General features: G+C 41.9%; 1 protein-coding gene across 1 annotated transcript; it reads left to right on the top strand.

The window, feature by feature from the left end:
- Positions 1 to 2,579: 2,579 nt before the first annotated feature.
- Positions 2,580 to 13,368, top strand: LOC120739879 (transmembrane protease serine 9-like). The gene is made up of 10 exons (XM_040041836.1): positions 2,580 to 2,673; positions 4,885 to 4,905; positions 5,130 to 5,292; positions 5,436 to 5,704; positions 8,598 to 8,740; positions 8,827 to 9,119; positions 10,082 to 10,258; positions 11,681 to 11,934; positions 12,073 to 12,170; positions 12,681 to 13,368. The coding sequence occupies exons 1-10, from the start codon at positions 2,619 to 2,621 to the stop codon at positions 13,035 to 13,037; spliced, it is 1,830 nt and encodes a 609-aa protein (XP_039897770.1). The 5' UTR covers positions 2,580 to 2,618; the 3' UTR covers positions 13,038 to 13,368.
- The last annotated feature ends 6,180 nt before the right edge of the window (positions 13,369 to 19,548 follow it).

Here is a 19,548-nt window from a genome sequence, read left to right as displayed (position 1 = left end):
AAAAACAGCAACATTTTGGTCCTGAGTGGCCGACCTGCGCATCACCTCTGAGGTCTTCCTCTTTTCCTCCTGCCTGGCAGCTCCATCTTTATCATCTTTTGTCAAGTTAACCACCCTCCCTCCTCTACACATGCTCAGTCCATCCCAGCCTGTTTGATACTCAATTGTCCCACTGATGGAGGAATTTCCATCCCACTCACTGCCAGTGAACATCTTAACATCTTTAGCTTGACCTCCACAACTCCAGTGCTTCACAACAGGTCTCACTGCCATCTTCAAACCTTCCCTCTTGCTGCTCTCCTTCTGTCACAGATAACCTCTGATACTTCACCCTCAGTCTAAAACTTCAGGCTGAATTCTCTCAGGTGTGTAAAACAGGCAGGTGTAACATTAAAACACAGACAAAGTCAAATTCCTCTGATGTTGTAAAATTAACAAATGGTCTGTGGCCGCACCACCCAGCTCCACAGAATTATCCACAAGTGCTCCGTTCTCCTCCAGCTGCTCATCACTGATGCATCCAACCTTGTAGAGTAAGAGTTTAACAGAATCTCTCTCATTAAAGAAGCCTAACACTGCATGTGCACAAATCCACCAGTAGGGGGCGCTGAAAGCTCTCTTTTCACACTGCACACGATTCAGTTTGTGTTATTTCCCACAGGACAAAGACGGTGTTGGCTTTTTAGTTTTTCCCAACATTTATTAACTTTCTCCCACATCGTTGTTTACATAGTAATCAAATAAAATACTAAAACTGACAGAAAATTAAACCTGCTCCGTGTTATTTTCATGTGCGTGATCGTAATGAAGTGTAATTTGACTCTTTTTCATGCTCTGCAGTCAGCTGCTGATGTTGGGCCTGTATGTGTTTGAGTTGTATTTATTTACAATAAATAATGCTCAGCTGTATACTGTCTCAACAGCTTTCCAAGGCTTTCCGAAGATCAGTTAGAATTTCCCAAATATGGGATAAATCTAGGCTTTGATCTTTTTTCATGTTATCTGGATATTTGTGTGAAACTTTTTATTGTGTGTTTATGTTTTATGTTCATTGTCCAAAGACAGTCGTAACCCGATGGTCATGGCCCTGGGTCTGGTGACCAAGTGTTATGTTTTTGATTATTAACATCCTTTGATTTACTGTTAGTCATGGTTCTGTTCCTTCTGAGTGTGTCATGTCCCTTATGTAGGTTAAATTCTGTCTCCATGTTACATCTCATGCTCCCTCTGTTCCTGTGTGAGTCTGTGGTTTCCTGTTTTCTTGTAATAGTTCTGTGTGCTGTGTTAGTGTATTCTGTTTTCCTCTTTACCAAATTCCATCGTTACCCTTGGTGTATATATTGTGTATGTTTTCCAAGGTTTTTGTAGTGGTCTGGTTATTATTTTGTGTTTAGGCATTCCTCTGTTTAGTTTGAGACTTATGTTTTTTCCCTTTCTTGTGGATCTGTCTTAATAAACGGCACGCCTTCAATTAAATCAGTTACTTTCTCTTATTTGGGTACTCATCCTTGTCGCTGCATGCTGTCTGCTTTAGCAGATGTGACGCTGATAACTGGTGTTCATTTTTTAAAATAAAACCCTTGTTGCTTCATTGCCCATGTCAGTCATGAAAAGGACATTTTTAATCTCAGTGATATTTACACCAGAATAAAAAAATAACATTATAAAGTAGATCATATCAATATATTTATTATTTATAAATATATTTATATTTATAAATAATAAATATAAATATATTTATATTTATAAATAATAAATATATTTATATAAATATATTTATTATTTATAAATATATTTACATAAATATATAAATATAAAATATATTTATTATTTAGGTTAGAAAAAAGCAGAATGAAATATCAAGAAGAAATGCTAAATTGTGAAGTTCAGTTTGTTCAGCATCAGGTTTTCAAGTCCAGTAATTCTGCTGGACAATAAAATGATGTCTTACGCAGAACTTGCAATCTGAGATGTAAGACTGCACGGTGGCCTCAGGGGAGATTTTGATGGCACTCTGTAGGATGACTATAAAAATCAAGAAGAGGACGCGGCTAAAGACAGAGATGAAGATGAAATGGTGGAAGTTAAAGAAGGCAGAATGTAGCACAGAGTTCAGGTTCTGGTTGGAAGGGAAAAGTTGCCAGATAGCTGGGAAAGCGCTGAGGGCAACATCCAAGAAGGTGTTTGGTGTACTGAAGAGGACTTGGTGTTAGGATGAGGAAGTACAGGAAAGCATTCAAAGGAAGAGGTTAGCAAAGAAAAAGTGGGATAGTCAGGGAGCTGAAGGAAGTAGACCGGACTGCTGGCTGCTAAGAGAGAGGTGGCAAAGATAAAGGAAAAGGCTTACAGTGAACCGTATGTGAGGCTGGACACCAAAGAAGGAGAAAAGGACGTGTACTGATTGACTGGGAGAGAAATCGAGCTGGAAAGGATAAATAAAAAGGTTCAACATTGCTGCCTGAAAGCTGAAATTCCTGGATCAGGTGAGCTGCAGTGAGGCGTTGGGTGTGTCGTCAGACAAGTGTCTGAGAGAGGTGTGTTTAATGCAGACAGAGAGGAGGAGGAGAGAGGAAGGTTATTTAAGCTTCAGCAGGTCTGGAGGTTTGGATCTTACAGCGATGGCTTTCTACAAAGTGATGTGTTTGGCTGCTGGGCTGATGCTCCTGACCCAAGGTAAGAGCTCTCTGCACACACCTGCATCAGGTACGACTCAGAGGGCGAAAACACTCAGGAGCACATCGCTTCACTTTAAAGTGGCACTGCAGGAAAAGGAGGACTGGTGTTGTGCTTTAGCTTCATCTTTATCTTGGTGATGAAAGCTTAAACACAGATTAATGTGACGATCTGTTTGGTTTGGAAGCAGCTGAGAGGCTGAACTGCTCTCCATCAATCAGCGTCTGTATCACAGCTGCTTTATTTTATTTTAGCTTTGATCCCGTGTTTAAAATTTATTTCAATTCATAATAAGAACTTAAGACTTATATTACAGAGTTTTATAATGTTAACATACTAAGTCTTAATACTCAAGAAGAGATATTACAGTTCAAATATGTGGCTCACGTCCTTCGTAGATGACATTCAGCTGTTGTTTTTGTTGTGATAAGAAAATTCAGTTTTATTTATATATCGTCAAATCAACAATATTTCAGGGGGTGATATGGTACTACAAGGTCATTAAGATAAGATGGGGCCTGATTATTTAGGACCTTGTATGTGAGGAGCAGGATTTTGAGTTCAATTCTGGATTTAAGCAGGAGTGTCACGGCCAGCGGAGCTGACTGTGCGAGAACCAGGGCCCAGGTGCGAGAACCAGGGCCCAGGTGCGCACACAGAAGGAGACGGAGCGGAGAGTTAAACCAAAGCCAAGCCATTTTATTTTGGCTGATAAATATGAATACAATACAAACTGGGTGACAAACTAAACTGCAACCTACACTGGGAAAACTAAACACGATAACTATGATAACTATGTTTACTGTGACTACTATGAGTGCTATGACATGGTGACACAGACGTTCTGACAAAGACAGAAACGTACACACACACTAAATACACACGAGGGGCGATCAGAGGAAGTGAAACTAAATACAATGAACAAAGAACACCAGACTCTTTCAAAATAAAACAGGAAACATGACGGAGGCAGACATAATACTGACTTGACAACATGAACAAGGCAGACTGGAACATAAGGGGTGACGACACAAAAGGATCTAGATCGACAAGGACTAAAGCCTGAGCAACTAAGGACGTTTAAGATAATTGGATGACTTAACATAAAAGAATGTCAAAATACAAGGCAACTGAAATCCGAACTAATGGTAGAGACAACAAGAACTTAGCATGTCTTCTACAGTACATGCCAATGATGCAAAATGAACAGAAAATGCTGGGTCCCAGCCCATGACAGGGAGCCAATGAAGGGAAGCCAATACAGGAGAAATCTCTCTCCTTCTAGTCCCTGTCAGGACTCTGGCTGCAGCATTTTGGATTAACTGAAGACTTCCTGATAACAATGAATCACAGTCGTCCAGCCTGGAAGTAATAAATGCATAAAGTTTTTCAGCGTCACTCTGAGACAGGATATTTCTAATGCTTATATTGGATATAATATACATGAATGTAAGAAGTCACTATATTAGATATAATTATGTAGTTAGAACTTAATTACAGAGTATTAGGGCCACATTAGGAAAAAACATTACTGATCATTTTAAGAATAAAGTCGAATTTTCAAGATTAAATTAGAAAATCTATTTTGAAAAAAAAGTTGAAATGTGGAGATTACACTTGTTTCAAGATAAGATAACCTTTATTAGTCCCACGCGTGGGAAATTTGTTTTGAGGCGATCTGCCACGGTTACCCTCTAAGTTAGTGAAATTGTACTTCAGAATCGGTTTTAGTACCAAGGAAATTATTTTTCTTATAGCTCATAAAGTCAGATGTGGCCATATTTAGATGGGAGGGTGGAGATCTTAGTTATGAGCTCACTCTTCGTTACCCTCGTTGTTATCTGTTAAGTGATGACGTATCAACCCAACGTTTGGGTCCAGTCTCCCACTGCGTTAATTAAGGCTGTTGTCTTTTTAATGTGCTGCAATGCTCTGTATCATGTTTTATTTAATATAAACAAGCCCCTAAAAATAATTATTGGTCGTTGTAATCATGTAGTAATCATGTGCAGCACGTCCGTAAGCTTTAAACTTATGATGTAACTGCAGATCATGTGTTCGTGGACTCCCAGACACCAAAGACTTGAAACCACAGCAGCGCTGTTATTGATCAGATGATGTCTTTAAAAATGCTCCAAAAGTCCAGACGTCCAGTTTGAAGACTCAAAATAGCTGAGGTGACACTAACCAAAATGTTTTCCTGTTTTTCAGAGTCTGAGTCACAGCTGAATGGTAAGATAAAGTTTCCTTTTAACTTGTAATGTTTAATACATCATGAGGATGAATATTAGTTTCTGACTGGACTCTAGACTTGAGACGCAGTGAACTCCTGAAATCAGATTACTTTTTACTGCTGTTAGTCCAGGATCACTGTGTCCTCACTCAGCAGTTTGTAATGCTGAGAGTTTACAGCTCCGACAGTAATGCTCACTCTGTGTTTTAATGTCGGTCTTCAGTTTGTGGTCAACCAAAGCTCAGCACCAAGATTGTAGGAGGACAGGAAGCTTCTCCTGGCAGCTGGCCCTGGCAGGTCAGTCTGCTAAAATCTGGGAAGCACGCATGTGGAGGATCCCTCATTAACAGTCAGTGGGTGCTGACTGCTGCTCACTGCTGTCGAAGGTGAGTAGGAAAAGAAAAAAAAGAAGAATGAAAGAATTGCTGTTTGAAGAGACTATGAATAGCCACAGATCTGGATGGCAGGATCCAGTGTAGATGATGATTCATCCTTTCTGCACTGTTTGTGTCTCTCGTGATGATCTCAGCTTTACTGTAAGCAGTCTGACTGTGAATCTGGGCCGTCAGAGTCTACAGGGATCTAACCCCAATGCAGTGTCTCGGACAGTAACACAGATCATCAACCATCCAAACTACAACTCTGGTACCTACGACAGCGACGTCTGCCTCCTGAGGCTCTCCTCACCGGTGACTTTCAACAACTACATTTCTCCCGTCTGCCTGGCAGCTTCAGACAGCATCTTCTACAGCGGTGTTAACAGCTGGGTCACCGGCTGGGGAAGTACTAGAGAAGGAGGTGGGTCATAAAGACACCTGATTACTTTTAGAGTAAAAAATCTCCACACTGAAAGAAATAAGTGTGCTTTCTCAGATGGCTCAGAAATACTTCAAGCAATAAAATTCTTCTGCAAGCTAAAATGTTCTAAATCTGAGTTTGATGACTGGGAACACATTGGTTTTTTAAATGTGACATTTTGAAATTTGAAATTTTGTCTTCAATAGAAAATATTGCTTCAAACAAACTGGCTCATCTTTTCAAAATTCTTTCTTCTGATGTTGCTAGATGAAAGGAAGCGAGCTGCTTATTCAAATGAGGTACGCAAACATGGCCGGGTTGCTTGTTCCATGATGATCTCTGACTAAAAGTACAAATGGTTTGAGCAGTATTCTAAGCCCAAATAAAAGATGGCTACAGAGAGTTTAAAGCTCCATGTGTTATGACCTCAATGCCACTTTGTTCAACCAGAAGCCCAAACCATTTGATAATCACAATTATATCAAGTTAAATGGACTTCCTTATGCCTAACACTCCACAAAACGTTTACAAGGATCTTCCAAACAGCTCGTTCTTGAACCATCGTTTAAGTCTGATGCCAGATTTGTCCCAACTTGTTGGTGATGTTGTTGCGTGGTTTCCTCAGCGTACGTCGTATCATCTACATCATCATCCTTCCAACACTTCCTCTAATATTCACATTGGAGTTGGAGATTCTGATCTAAGTGTAAGTCTAAGTGTTCTTGAGTTTCAGATGTTTTTCAGCTTTAAGAATCCAGCTCTTGCTTTGCTTGTTGTCGGTTTGACATCAGTGTCTGTTCCTCCCTGCTTGTTAATGAGGGAGGTAAGAGAAGGGATTCTGCCAGGATTACTGCTTCTGTTCTGGCTTCTTTTATTTTGATGACCTTAGTTTTACCTTTGTGGATGTTAAATCCTACTTGTCCTGAAACTGCTGCTAGTGTACTCATCTTATCTTGCATTTGCTGCTGATTCCAAGATATCCAAAAATAACTTTAAAGTAAAAAAGTAAAAAAAATAATTTCTGTGTGAGTATGGCTTGAATAAAACTGCAGTTACAAACTTTACTTTTTTACATCTCCAGTGGAACAGGCCCATGCTATGATAGGCCTATTATAAATACTAGAAATTATTTTTGTTCATATCCCTTGAACTTTTATACATTTCGTCACCTTACAACCACAATGTTTTTACAAAGATTTTCTGTCATAGACCAACACAAAGTAGCACACAAATTCTGGATTTAACAGGGAGCCAATGAAGGGAAGCCAAAACAGGAGAAATCTGCTCTCTCTTTCTAGTCCCTGTCAGGACTCTTGCTGCAGCATTTTGGATTAGCTGAAGGCTTTTCAGGGAGTTTTTAGGACTTCCTGATAGTAATGAATTACATTTCTAAGATTTCCAGGGCCGAGTACAATAACCCCAGTTTGATCTGAATTAAGAAGCAGAAAGTTAGCGCCCATCCAGGTCTTTATGTCTTGAAGACTTTCCTGCAGTTTAACTCATTGGTGTGTGTTATCTGGCTTCATGGACAGATAGAGCTGGGTGTCATCTGCATAGCAGTGTAAATGTATGCTATGTCTTCTAATGATGCTGCCTAAGGGAAGCATGTATAATGTAAACAGAATTGGTCCTAGCACTGAACCCTGTGGAACTCCATAATTAACCTCAGTGTGTGAAGAGGACTCTCCATTTACATGCACAAACTGGAGTCTATTAGATAGATATGATACAAACCACTGCAGCGCAGTACCTGTAATACCTACAGCATGTTCTAATCGCTCTAATAGGATATTATGGTCGACAGTATCGAACGCTGCACTGAGGTCTAGCAGGACAAGCACAGAGATGAGTCCACTGTCAGAGGCCATAAGAAGATCATTTGTAACCTTCACTAAAGCTGTTTCTGTGCTGTGATGAGCTCTGAAACTGTCATGTTTTGGCTGAGCTGCAGGCAGGATTGGACCCAAATACAGGACTCAGAGACTGACTGATTAACCTAAAGCACAGCCTGTCTACACAGCACAATTGTTTTTTGAATGGAAAAACAATTCAAATAATGAACTTGTGAAAAACAAACAAAATACCCTGAACATGGAAACTAAGGAGTAACGCTAGAAAATAATAAACATAAACTACAAGGAAACAGAGACCACACACAGAGGGTACGACGCGACAAGGAGCAGAGAAAACACAGGGCTTAAGTACACAGTCGAGTAATCCGGGAATTGGAGACAGGAGGGAAGCACAGCTGGGAGAAATTAGACCTAACGAGACAATGGAAGCAAAATTAGAAACACTGACATGAGACACAGACTTTCAAAGTAAAACAGGAAGCACACAATAGGCACAGACATGACACCTACACTAAACACGAGGGAACAAGAACAAAACCTGAGAACTAAACTCATAGCCAGAATTAAACTGAAACATAGAATAATAACAATCAAAACAGCACAACTAGAGAATCAGAACATAAATCATATAGAATAATACCAAAATACAAGAAACTGAAAATGCTGGGTCAAAATGACCCAGAACCGTGATAGAGACCTTCAAATAAGCCATTCCTCTGCAGTTGATCTGTTAGCTGTTTGAGATAAAACAAGCCACTGCAGTCAACAGGCCTGCAAAAGGAGTGCATCCAACCTGCCCACTCACCTCATTTTTTGGCCAATTTTACGTTAGAATCTTTCCAATTTTTGTCTCGCCATGTGAATACTGGTGTTGTTTCTCCATTTCACAGCCAAAGCGTCATTCCCCACTGTTAAAATATGACTTGACAAGAAAAGTATTTTGATACGGAAGGAATTACAGCCACACAATAATCCTGGTATCAAATGAGGGAGACCTTTCATCTACTTTACTTTTTCTGCTTTATACTTTTTTGCCTTAGCGTCCGTTCCTTCACCCAACCTGATGGAGGTGCAGGTTCCCGTGGTGGGAAACAGGAAGTGTAACTGTAACTATGGAGCGGGATCAATCACTGACAACATGATCTGTGCCGGGTTAAGTGCAGGAGGAAAGGACTCCTGTCAGGTGATTGTTGTTACCTGTGTTTGGCACATTTTCACCTTCTACAGTTTCTTCTCCTCAGCTAACAGTAAATGTTTCTGCTCTCAAAGGGAGATTCAGGAGGTCCAATGGTGATCAAGCAGAGCGGTCGCTGGATTCAGGCGGGAGTCGTCAGTTTTGGAACAGGTTGTGCCAGGCCGAATCTTCCAGGAGTCTACACCAGAGTATCCAAGTACCAGACCTGGATCAGGAGCCTAATCTCATCCAACCAGCCGGGCTTCATGAGGTTCACGTCCACTGGGACCAACAGTGACCTCAGTGTCTCCTGCAAAGGACTGCCACCAGTGCCAACCACCATCCCTACAACCACCATCCCTACAACCACCATCACTACAACCACCATTACTACAACCACCACCCCTCCAACCACCACCCCTAAAACTACCACCACCCCTGAAACTACCACCACCCCTAAAACAACCACCACTCCTAAAACTACCACCACCCCTCCAACAACCACCCCTAAAACTACCACCACCCCTCCAACCACCACCCCTAAAACAACCACCACCCCTCCAACCACCACTCCTAAAACTACCACCACCCCTCCAACCACCACCCCTCCAACCACCACTCCTAAAACTACCACCACCCCCTCCAACACCACTCCTAAAACTACACCACCCCTCCAACAACCACCCCTCCAACCACCACCCCTCCAACCACCACCCCCAAAAAACCACCACCCCCCCTCCAAACCACCACTCCTAAAACTACCACCACCCCCTCCAACCACCACCCCTCCAACCACCACTCCTAAAACTACCACCACCCCTAAAACTACCACCACCCCTCCAACCACCACCCCTAAAACAACCACCACCCCTCCAACCACCACTCCTAAAACTACCACCACCCCTAAAACAACCACCACCCCTCCAACCACCACCCCTAAAACAACCACCACCCCTCCAACCACCACTCCTAAAACTACCACCACCCCTCCAACCACCACCCCTAAAACAACCACCACCCCTCCAACCACCACCCCTAAAACTACCACCACCCCTCCAACCACCACCACCCCTAAAACAACCACCACCCCTAAAACTACCACTACAGCAAGTGTAAATCCTAATAACCCCAAACATGACACAAATATGCAAGCCAACATCACAAATACTGCTACAACAATCTTAATCCCTGCCACAACCACCCACACCACTACAACAACCACCCTGCTTCCAGCCACTCCCCAGCGTAAGTGCCCATCATGGCAACACTTTATTAAAGAAAACAATTTAACTTTTACTCTAGTCTAAAATACTTGAACTGATGGGTTTAATTGGTCCAAGTTTTTATCTCCTCAGCAGTGGTCTGTGGACAAGCACCGAGGAGTTCTCACATTTTGGGGGGAACTTCAGTGGCGATAGCCGGTTCATGGCCATGGATGGCAAGCTTACAGAAAAATGGAAGTCACGTGTGCAGTGGGACTCTGGTGGCCTTGGACTCTGTGCTGAGCAACGTCGACTGTTTCTCAAGGTGAGTTGGAGCTGAGGTTGAAGTTTGCACAATTTAATCAACAAAAATCCGAACAGCACGCTGGGTGACGTGGATAACACCTGTGCACCATTTAAATACTGACGGGTTGACAAGTTGACCAGAACAGGGAAGGAAGAGATAGCAGAGTGCACAAGGACTGGAATAATCACAGGAAAAACATACAAAAATATAGCATGAAGAGCACAGCTGCAGTTGTAACTGTTCAGTGTTTTTAATTTTCTTCATCACTTCAGCTCTTTGTATGTTGGGATGTCGCTCCTCTCTAAATCTGCCTGACGAAAAACAGCACGAGTAAGAGTTTTAACATGTTTGCATTTTATGCTCAATCATAATTTATCTATTAGACAGCAAAAAACAAAGAGACAAGCAGCACCAAGAATGTATTTTTTAGTTTTTAGTTCATGCGTTTTTCATCACAACAAGGTTTACGTGCTCTCTGCTTGTGAACTGAAGTAGAACTGCAAAACCATTTATGATTTATAATAGGTACCTTTGTTATCTAGAACGAAATTGTTCTAAACATATTATTAAAATAGTGTTTTAGATTACTGTTTTAACAAAAAATCTTTTTCAGATTTACACTCACTACTTTTTACAGTTCAAACTGAGTCAACGTGTTGTAAACAAGCTTCATTCCACTGTGGATCAATCCACCAGTGAAAACTGTGGTGAAAACTGTGCTCAACAAACTACAAATGTAACCATCCCTTGAAATGAAATGCAATGAGCGAGTGTTTAAAAATGGAAACTGAACACAGTCCCAGCAGATCAGATGATCTCAGTGCCAGCCCACATCACCTGATGGTGCCACACTTCTACACTTTCCACACAGTCCCACACAGGGTTAGCATTTAAGTTGGATCTCTGTTAAATCTAGTCCATGGGTACATTGTCATTTACAGTGTAACCTGATGTGCATGTCCACCTGACGTGTTTCTGGATACTTTTTTTGAAACAAACTTGGAGAGAAACTTCACTGCTAACTGGTTTCTTCCTGTTAAAAGGGAATTTTTCCTTCTAAGATTATTCATTGGGGGTCATGTGATTGTTGGGTCTGTCTTACAATATAAAGCACCTTGAGGTGACTGTTGTTGTGAATTTGCACTATATAAATAAAATTGAAGTGAATTGTTTTGACAGTGGTTACTGTGGATCTGCAAGCCACAATGCAACCCACCTCCAGCCCTGTTCCCGACTTAACATCACACCTGCCGTCATGGATGCTGCTCTGCTCTGCATGGGGTTCATCTAGTTAAATATATACCTCTTTAATTAGAACCAGGCCTGAATGTCACCAGGTTCAAGTCTGTAAAACTTGGGTCCCATGAAGTTGAGCGTAAAGGTGTAGATCTTGTTTGAAGCTGATGAAGTTTATGTTTGTGTGCTTCGTTCCTCCCACAGCTCCCCTGTAGCGTCCGAGTGGACTGTCGTGTTGGGGCGTCTGAAGCTAAATGGATCCAACCCCTTTGAGGTGACGCTGAACGTGACAAATATCACTCTGAGCAACACGACCGGGACCAACATAGCCATCCTCCGTCTATCTGCCCAGCCCACCCTGACCGACTACATCCAGCCCATCTGCTTGGACAACGGGAGAACCTTCGCCGAGGGCTTGGCGTGCTGGGCGGCCGGTTGGAGTCCTGGAAGAGGAGGAGGTGAGTCAGCAACATGAAGGCTGACAGAGTTCTGCCCAGACTCTGCACCAGTCCATCTCTCAGATTACACATGTGGACCACTGCACTTACAGTTTCTTTAGTCAAACATCAGGATTTTCTTATCTTTCATGATGTTAGCTGAGGAAGTTATGCAGCAGTTTCAGACCTCGGTGGTAAACTGTGGGAACTCATCATCGAGTGAGAGCATCTGTACAGACGTGTTTGCACTGCAGCAGGTAAATGACTGGATTCTTCTTCTTATAACACTGTCTGCTGACATGTTGTTTATTCTGGACTGTGGATTTAGCTGCTCATCAGAGCCACATGACGAATTTGGATAGTTCATCAATCTGCTTCAATTTTCAGTCTTCATTACAGGCCAGTTAGAGCAAAGCTGGTGTCTTTATGAAGTCTGTTAAAGTCACATTGTCACCGGCCTGTATGCTGGAATGCTTTGGAACATTTTAATTGTGATTTAAAAGAGTCCCTCTGTATTTTGTTTTATTTTCAAGCTTTTATAACTTTCCTCTTCATGAGAATGACATATCAACCAAATCATTCTGAATTTTAAATCTATGAGAAAATACTATAAAAGCAAAAACAGGGCAGAAGTGTATTTGTGATCTCTTTTCACATTTTTAGTTGCTTTGTTTCATTAAAATTTTGTTTCTCAAAAAAAGGTGTATCAAAGTCTTCCTTTGAGTCACAGGAAAATAATAACTGACGCTTCCCGTCTCTTTGTTCAGGGTGATTCTGGCGGCCCGCTGATGTGTAAGCAGGGCGGCTCTTGGTTCCAGGCGGTCGTGTTAACAGCTCCAAGCTCCTCTGCCAGGAGGAGACGAAGCTCAGTCATGACCTTCACCAGAGTGAGCACCTTTAACTCCTTCCTGACGAAGACGCTGGGGACACTCTTGTCTCCGGCCTCCAACACCATCACCAACACCACCACTACCAGAAGTACCTACACCACCACCACCACCACAGCCACCACAACTGACTCAAATAGTGTGTTTGACAGCAGCGAGGGTCGTCCTGCTCACTCCTTCGTCTTTGTCTTCGTCCATCTCCTCAGCCTCACCTTTTGTCTCCAACTCTGCCTTTAGAGGACTCAGACTTGATTCACATGATGTGATGGACACAGATGAATGTGAACAAGCCTCGACTTTGAGACTTTACCAGGGAGCATTGCGGTGCCAGCATCCAATCAGGGGCCTTAGGTGATGGCTGGTTTTGGTTTATAGACCTTTTTTTTATACTGTTTACAATGAAAACTGCTCAGGTTCACTGTGCAACACATTTCTGACTTTTGCCAGACTCGGCCACTGTGACTGCGGGTGAGTCTGGATTCTGTGTTAGTGTTAAAGAGTAAGAAAAGTTTCACTATCTCCCTGAACCACACAACCGCGTCCTGTTTCATTTCCACCTCCAGTATGACAACAAAGGTTATCCCACCACAGGTTGTGTTCATTCTGAGCAGAGGTCAGTAAGGCTTTGTTCTTACGCCGGCCTCATTATAAGAAACTGCACACGTTTAAGAAAAAGCACGAGTCCACTTTAAAAGAACTAAATGTGTTTCTGTACCTCTGAAGGACGACCACGTCGAGTCAGGCTGGACTTTGGTTTATGGGTGGAAAAATGAAGAAATTCTTAAAACTTGCACTGAACATGAAAATGTAGCCCAACAGATGCTTTTCTGAAGCTGAACAGATCAGTAGGATATCTACACCTCAGTTATGTGCCCACAGGACTGAATCGATTTGCTTTCATAAAATCGCCTCTAATATTTATCAGTTGGAGTTAAAGAAATATATTTTGGGGATCTCAGGAACACAGCGGCAATGATCATCCCTCTTGGACTGATTTGAAGTATAAAAGAAATTCAAATAACCTTTGTTTTTGTTGTTTTTTCTTTCTTTTGTTGAGATGAAAAAAGTAGAATCATTTAACATGTTTGTGGATTTGAAATGAGAGCTGGAGTTTGAACTGAACTGTCTTTGTCAGCAGCACACACACCAAGCGCTCGCCGTGTTGCTCGCCTGGTTACGACGATGTTCTCATTAGCACATGGATGCAAGCTCTTTCTCTGATTCTTCTTCTCATTATCATGATTTCAGTAACCACTTCATAATATTATTGTTTCTTTATCCTGGTGTAAATGTCATGGAGGTTTATAGAGAAAGGCTCCAGCCAGATGGGGGATTCAAACCCAGGCAGCAGTGCTAACGTATTACATCATTACAGCTGAACATTATTTATTATTTATAGTAAATAAATAAAACTCAGAAGCATACAGTCTCAAAAGCGGCAGGTGACCAAAGGAGAGAAGAGAAAGAAGATTCAAATTACACTTATCACAACATCATCACGACACCTAACATAAAGAAATAAAGAGCAGGTCTGATTTTGTGCTTGTTATAACACTTTATTTGATTATTGTCAAAATGTTACTAAAAATGTGAAAATGTTACTAAATGTTGGGGAAATTAAAAAGCTGAAAGTGCTTGTCCTGTGGACCTCAGGGAAATGACACACACTGTGTGCAGTGTGAAAACAGATCTTTTGGCACCCCCTCCTGGCAGATACGTGCATGTGCAGAGTGAGACCTGCAAACATAAACTTGTTTCCTGTGGATAAACTAAGAGCAGTGACTGACCAACAAACAGCTGCTGACAGCTGCAGCCTCGGTGTGTCACGACTGTAAGAGAAGCGTAGTTTTGGATCTCGGTGTCGCCGTGCCGGCTTCTTTTATGAACCGCAGAGATGCAGCTTAAACTCTGACTACATGGTTGGATGCATCGGTGATGAGCAGCTGGAGGAGTACGGAGCACTAGTGGATGATTCTCTGGAGCGGTGTGGAGCAGCCACAGACCTTTCGTTAATTTTACACCATCAGAGGAATTGTGACACCTGCCTGTTTTACACACCTGAAAGACTTCAGCCTGTAGTTTTAGATTGAGAGTCGAGACAAGTGTCAGAAGTGATCTGTGACAGAAGGCGAGCAGCAAGAGGGAAAGGGAAGGTTTAAAGAGTCCTCCCGTGATGGTTTAGAGACGGTGGAGGCCAAGATGAAGATGCTCAGATGCTCACTGGGAGTGAGCATGATGGAGTCAGAGAGGCTGAGATGGTCTGAGCATGTGCAGAGGAGGGAGGGGGGATGATGAAGATGGAACTTCCAGGCAGGAGAAGAAGAGGAAGACCTCAGAGTGTAGTGAAGGAGGACATGCAGAGGGTCGGTGTGACAGAGGAGGATGCTGGGATAGGAGGAGGTGGAGGCAGATGATCTGCTGTGGTGACCTCTAAAGGGAGCAGATGGAAGAAGAAGAAGAAGAAGAAGAGTGAGGGAGGAATCATCTCTACTGCTACAGCTGACAGAGAGATGGTGGCTGACTTCAGAAGGAAGAGGATGACCTGCGACAGGACGTGGATCTGTTGGAGGAGCTGGAGCACCTGGGCGTCCACGTGACACAGCAAGAAGTTTATTTTACTCTCAGTTTCTTTAATATTCAACGCTGTCATTTACTTATTAAAATTGAATTGGGATGAAGGGTTTTACGTTCACAGCCGTCACAGATCATTAATCTGGAGATGAAGCATCTTAAACAGGTGAGCGGCAGAGACAGATAACTCCTCCCCCCGCTGCTGTCGTTCAAAGCGGTGCGTTACCATGGAGACAGAGGGAAGCCTGTCAGGGACAAAACAGGCAAGCGTGAAAACAAACTTTTTCAGATCAGCCTTTACACGCCGTTTGTAAGCCCGGACACGTTCACTGTTTTATTCATGCACTGTCGTTTCAATCGAAAGATTTGATTTTCTTCTACTGCCATGCATTTGTTCCTCTATACAAATTAAACAAATGTTAAATGTGACCAAATATTCCAATAATATTTCATATGTAAAAGAATAAGTGGCTACTGATGATTTTTAAAAACTCAACTAAACCCGTGTTCCTTTGCCAGAGGACCGCAGCGCCTCACGTTTCACGTGTAAGTAGGAAATTCACATATTTGAACCACTTTGACTCATTTTCAAACAAAAACAATCATTTCCATGAAATTTGACCCTTCGAGCTTAAATTAGAACCTGTTTTCTATAATAACACAGCCGATTGGTGTAGTCGCAGCAACTTTGCATTTCTCTGCGCATGTTGAAGTTTCTGTGTCAAGCCTTAGTACATTTTTAGTTGCTTCTGATCTGATTGGAGACGCTGCTACTTTTTGCAGAACTTCTCATGTTCATGTAGTGAACATGCATTGGACATGTAGTTGCAGATGTTGCTGTTGTGTTACGGGTCTTTGAAGCCGCCGGGACTAGATGAAAGTGTTGCTGCAGTTTTCATAGTTGGTTTGGTTGTACCTGCAGAACTTCCTGCGTTCAGTGGCACGTGTTGTCTAAGTTTCATCGTTTGCAGTGACAGTGGTTTCGGTGTTGCTGTTGTTTCAGTGAGTAGTTTGGTTGCAGAATTCCCCATATTTAGTTACAGGTGTTGCTATACCACATCTTGACTTACATGCCAGTTTTTGAGCTCAGTTGTAGATGATCTGGAGTTCAGACCAGCTGCATTGGTCTGTATTTTTGTTTATTTGCAGTAAATGCAAATATTAGTGATGAGTCCAGCAACACTGACGCACCGGCGCATGTATCAAGCTCACAGAGCGAAACCTGTATCAGCGCGTGTTTCGCTTTAAGAAAAAGTCACGTGATCGATACAGCTGCTACCAAACTGTGTTTAAAAGGTACTAAATTACTCTCGCAAAGATAAAAAAAAAAACATATCTCTCTATAACAAAATGCAGCCCAAAAGAAAAAGAAAAATTTCTGCTGTGTGGGATCATTTTGATCTTTTAACTGCAAATAAGGTAACTGTTTGTCTGTCTTTGTTTCAGTGTAATCTATCAGAATAGGAACAACAGCAACGTGACCTGCAGTGTAAAATATTTATTTCATGTTATGCAGGTTAAATGTCGCATCTGTTCTGCGGAGCTTTCTTACACAAACAAAAGCACCTCCTCAGTGTTTAGGCGTTACAGAGCCAAACATGAAGACGAGGAGACAAGCACACCGAGAATGAACACAGGTCGGCCTATACAGACATTGAACAGCTTTATCGTCATTTTTCATTAATATGTGTTCTATTATTTTGAAATCAATCATCTAGGAAGACTGTTCTGCACCAGGCAGTCCTGGATTTTATTATAAATGGCTGCCAACCCCTTAGTATTGTGGAGAGTGACGGGTTCTACATTAATGAGAATATGCAGTTGTGCGCATCTGTGTTGAGTGTGAAACACTTTCCACAAAGTCACACTGCAGACAATTTGGCCCAATTCAAAACGGTCATGATGGATGACTGGGCCATCACAAATAAGGTGTCTTGTGACCAACGCAGCACCAAACATGACTGCAGCAACAAGAACTCTCCAAATTCGACATTCAGTTCGCATTGCACACAAACTCAATGTATTAGTCAAGAAATCATGCGATCAAATCCCTGAACTTTCATCCATAAGAGACAAATCTAGACAGATCGTATCATTCTTCAGATCCAGCACTGCAGCCAAAGAAAAGCTTGCTCAAGTGCAGCAGCAGGTGGGACGGCCCGTCTTGAAACTTATCAACGGGGTACCAACACGTTGGAACAGCACATATCAGATGCTGTCACGGCTTCATGATGAGAAAGAAGCAGGCTGGGTATCTGTTGCTTCTCTTCCAACAGATTTAACTGCACTTACGGCTGATGAGTGTGACATCGTAACGGAAGCACTTCTTGTGTTGGTCCCTTTCCATCAGGCCACAGTGGAGTTGTCTGAGGAGAGTTTCAGGATCAAAGGTGATGATGATGAAAATGCTATATTGTGCACTTGAGCAGAACTCTTTACATCTACACACAAGCAGCCACCCATCTCCATGACCAACTGAGGCGTCGTGTCACAGACACCGCTTCTAATCTGGAGTCATTAAGTGTGTTGACCCTATCAACACTTTTAGACCCCAGATTTAAAACACTCGGATTTCATAGTTCCTCCAAGTGTAGTGAGGAAGTCAATCGCCTGAAAGTGGAGTGTGCTGCAGTAATTGCCTGCACAACATCTGAGCCACAGCCTGGACCTTCATCAGAGCAGTCACCTGTTCCAGGCAAGTTCAGTATTATCAGTTTATTCGTACATTTATTTTGATGCTAATGTGTGCTAGTTTGGGGTAGATGACAAAAACTAAAACAGCCATGCATTTTTTATTATTTCAGAAAACCTGTGGCAGCGGCTCGATGGAGAAGTTGGCAGACAACCCAACAACGCAACAGCAGACTCCATCACTGAGGTCCAGCGCTACTTGGCGGAGAGAAACATTCCAAGATCAGAGGATCCTTTAACGTACTGGGGGAATAGGAAGACATCTTATCCGAACCTTTCCCACCTGGCTTTACAGTTTTTGTACCCCAGCTTCATCTGTGCCCTGTGAGTGTGTTTTCCAAAGCTGGGGAAATGGTGTCAAAAAAATGCAATAGGCTGAATGTAAAAACATTGGATAAACTTATTTTTCTGAATAGAAATTTATAATAAACTCTTGAGTCAATTACATTTAAATGGGTAATATTACATTCACAATACTTTCATTTTAATTTTCACTTAATGTCATTCACAACATATTTTAAAGATGTCTACAATATTTGAAATGTAAAAGATATAAAATGATTCCATGAAAAGTACCTTAGAGTGTATTAGGGCTGCCACGATTAGTCGACTAGTCACGATTACGTCGACTATTAAAATCGTCTACGACTGATTTAATAGTCGATGCGTCGTTTGAAGCTTTGTAAGATCCCAAAAGACGCAGGAATAAGTAGCAGGATTTAAGAGTGTAATAACGGACTGAAACAGAAGATGGCAGCACTGCATGTACAAGGATGCCAGCTGCCGTTAAACCCCGAAGAAGAAGAAGTAGCTCTGTCCCAGAATTCATAGCGCGGCCCAGCTCAGTTTCCAACAATGGCGGCAGCTAGTTAGTTTTAATATTACTCTTATTATTCTTTCTGGGTCACAAAATAAACGTTTAACATATTTTCAGGCGAGAATGTAGCTGTGTAAACCTCAAATATCTGCTCAGTTTATCAGGACACCACATATTTTCAAAAGCGCTCCGACGTTTTCGGAGACGTCTGTTACCCACTAGCTCGATAGCTAGCCAGGGTTCAAGGCTCACTAGAGCCGTGAGAACACCGGACTCCCGGCAAATCGTTTTCAAACCCACCACCGTCTTTCGTTACTCAGGTTAAACATGATATATGAGTCACTTAGATAACTTAAAAATGTTATTGTTTGGCTTTTTTCAGTATTTTTTTTGTTCCTGAGTAAATCGGTTTGGCTGAGATTAAAGTTATAGTTTTTACACAGCTGAATAAACATCAAGCAGACAGCTGATTATCAGAAGTGTGAAATGCTGGAGAATTTACTCCAGTGTCCTGTTATATTTTAGATAGCAAGGAGTTTATTAAACTTCACCGAAACAATCTGCAAATTTCATTAAAATTTAATAAACTATCATCTGCTCTTTATTTTTAGTTAGCACATACCTTAAACACTTAAAGCTGTAAGCTAATGATAGTTATATAAGAGCAGA

Source organism: Simochromis diagramma, unplaced genomic scaffold (assembly GCF_900408965.1).
Source record: "Simochromis diagramma unplaced genomic scaffold, fSimDia1.1 OVJJ01000321.1, whole genome shotgun sequence".
NCBI classification, from domain to species: Eukaryota; Metazoa; Chordata; class Actinopteri; order Cichliformes; family Cichlidae; genus Simochromis; species Simochromis diagramma.
The sequence above is the reverse complement of the archived record's forward strand: the minus strand, read 5'-3'. Positions and strand labels throughout refer to the sequence as shown.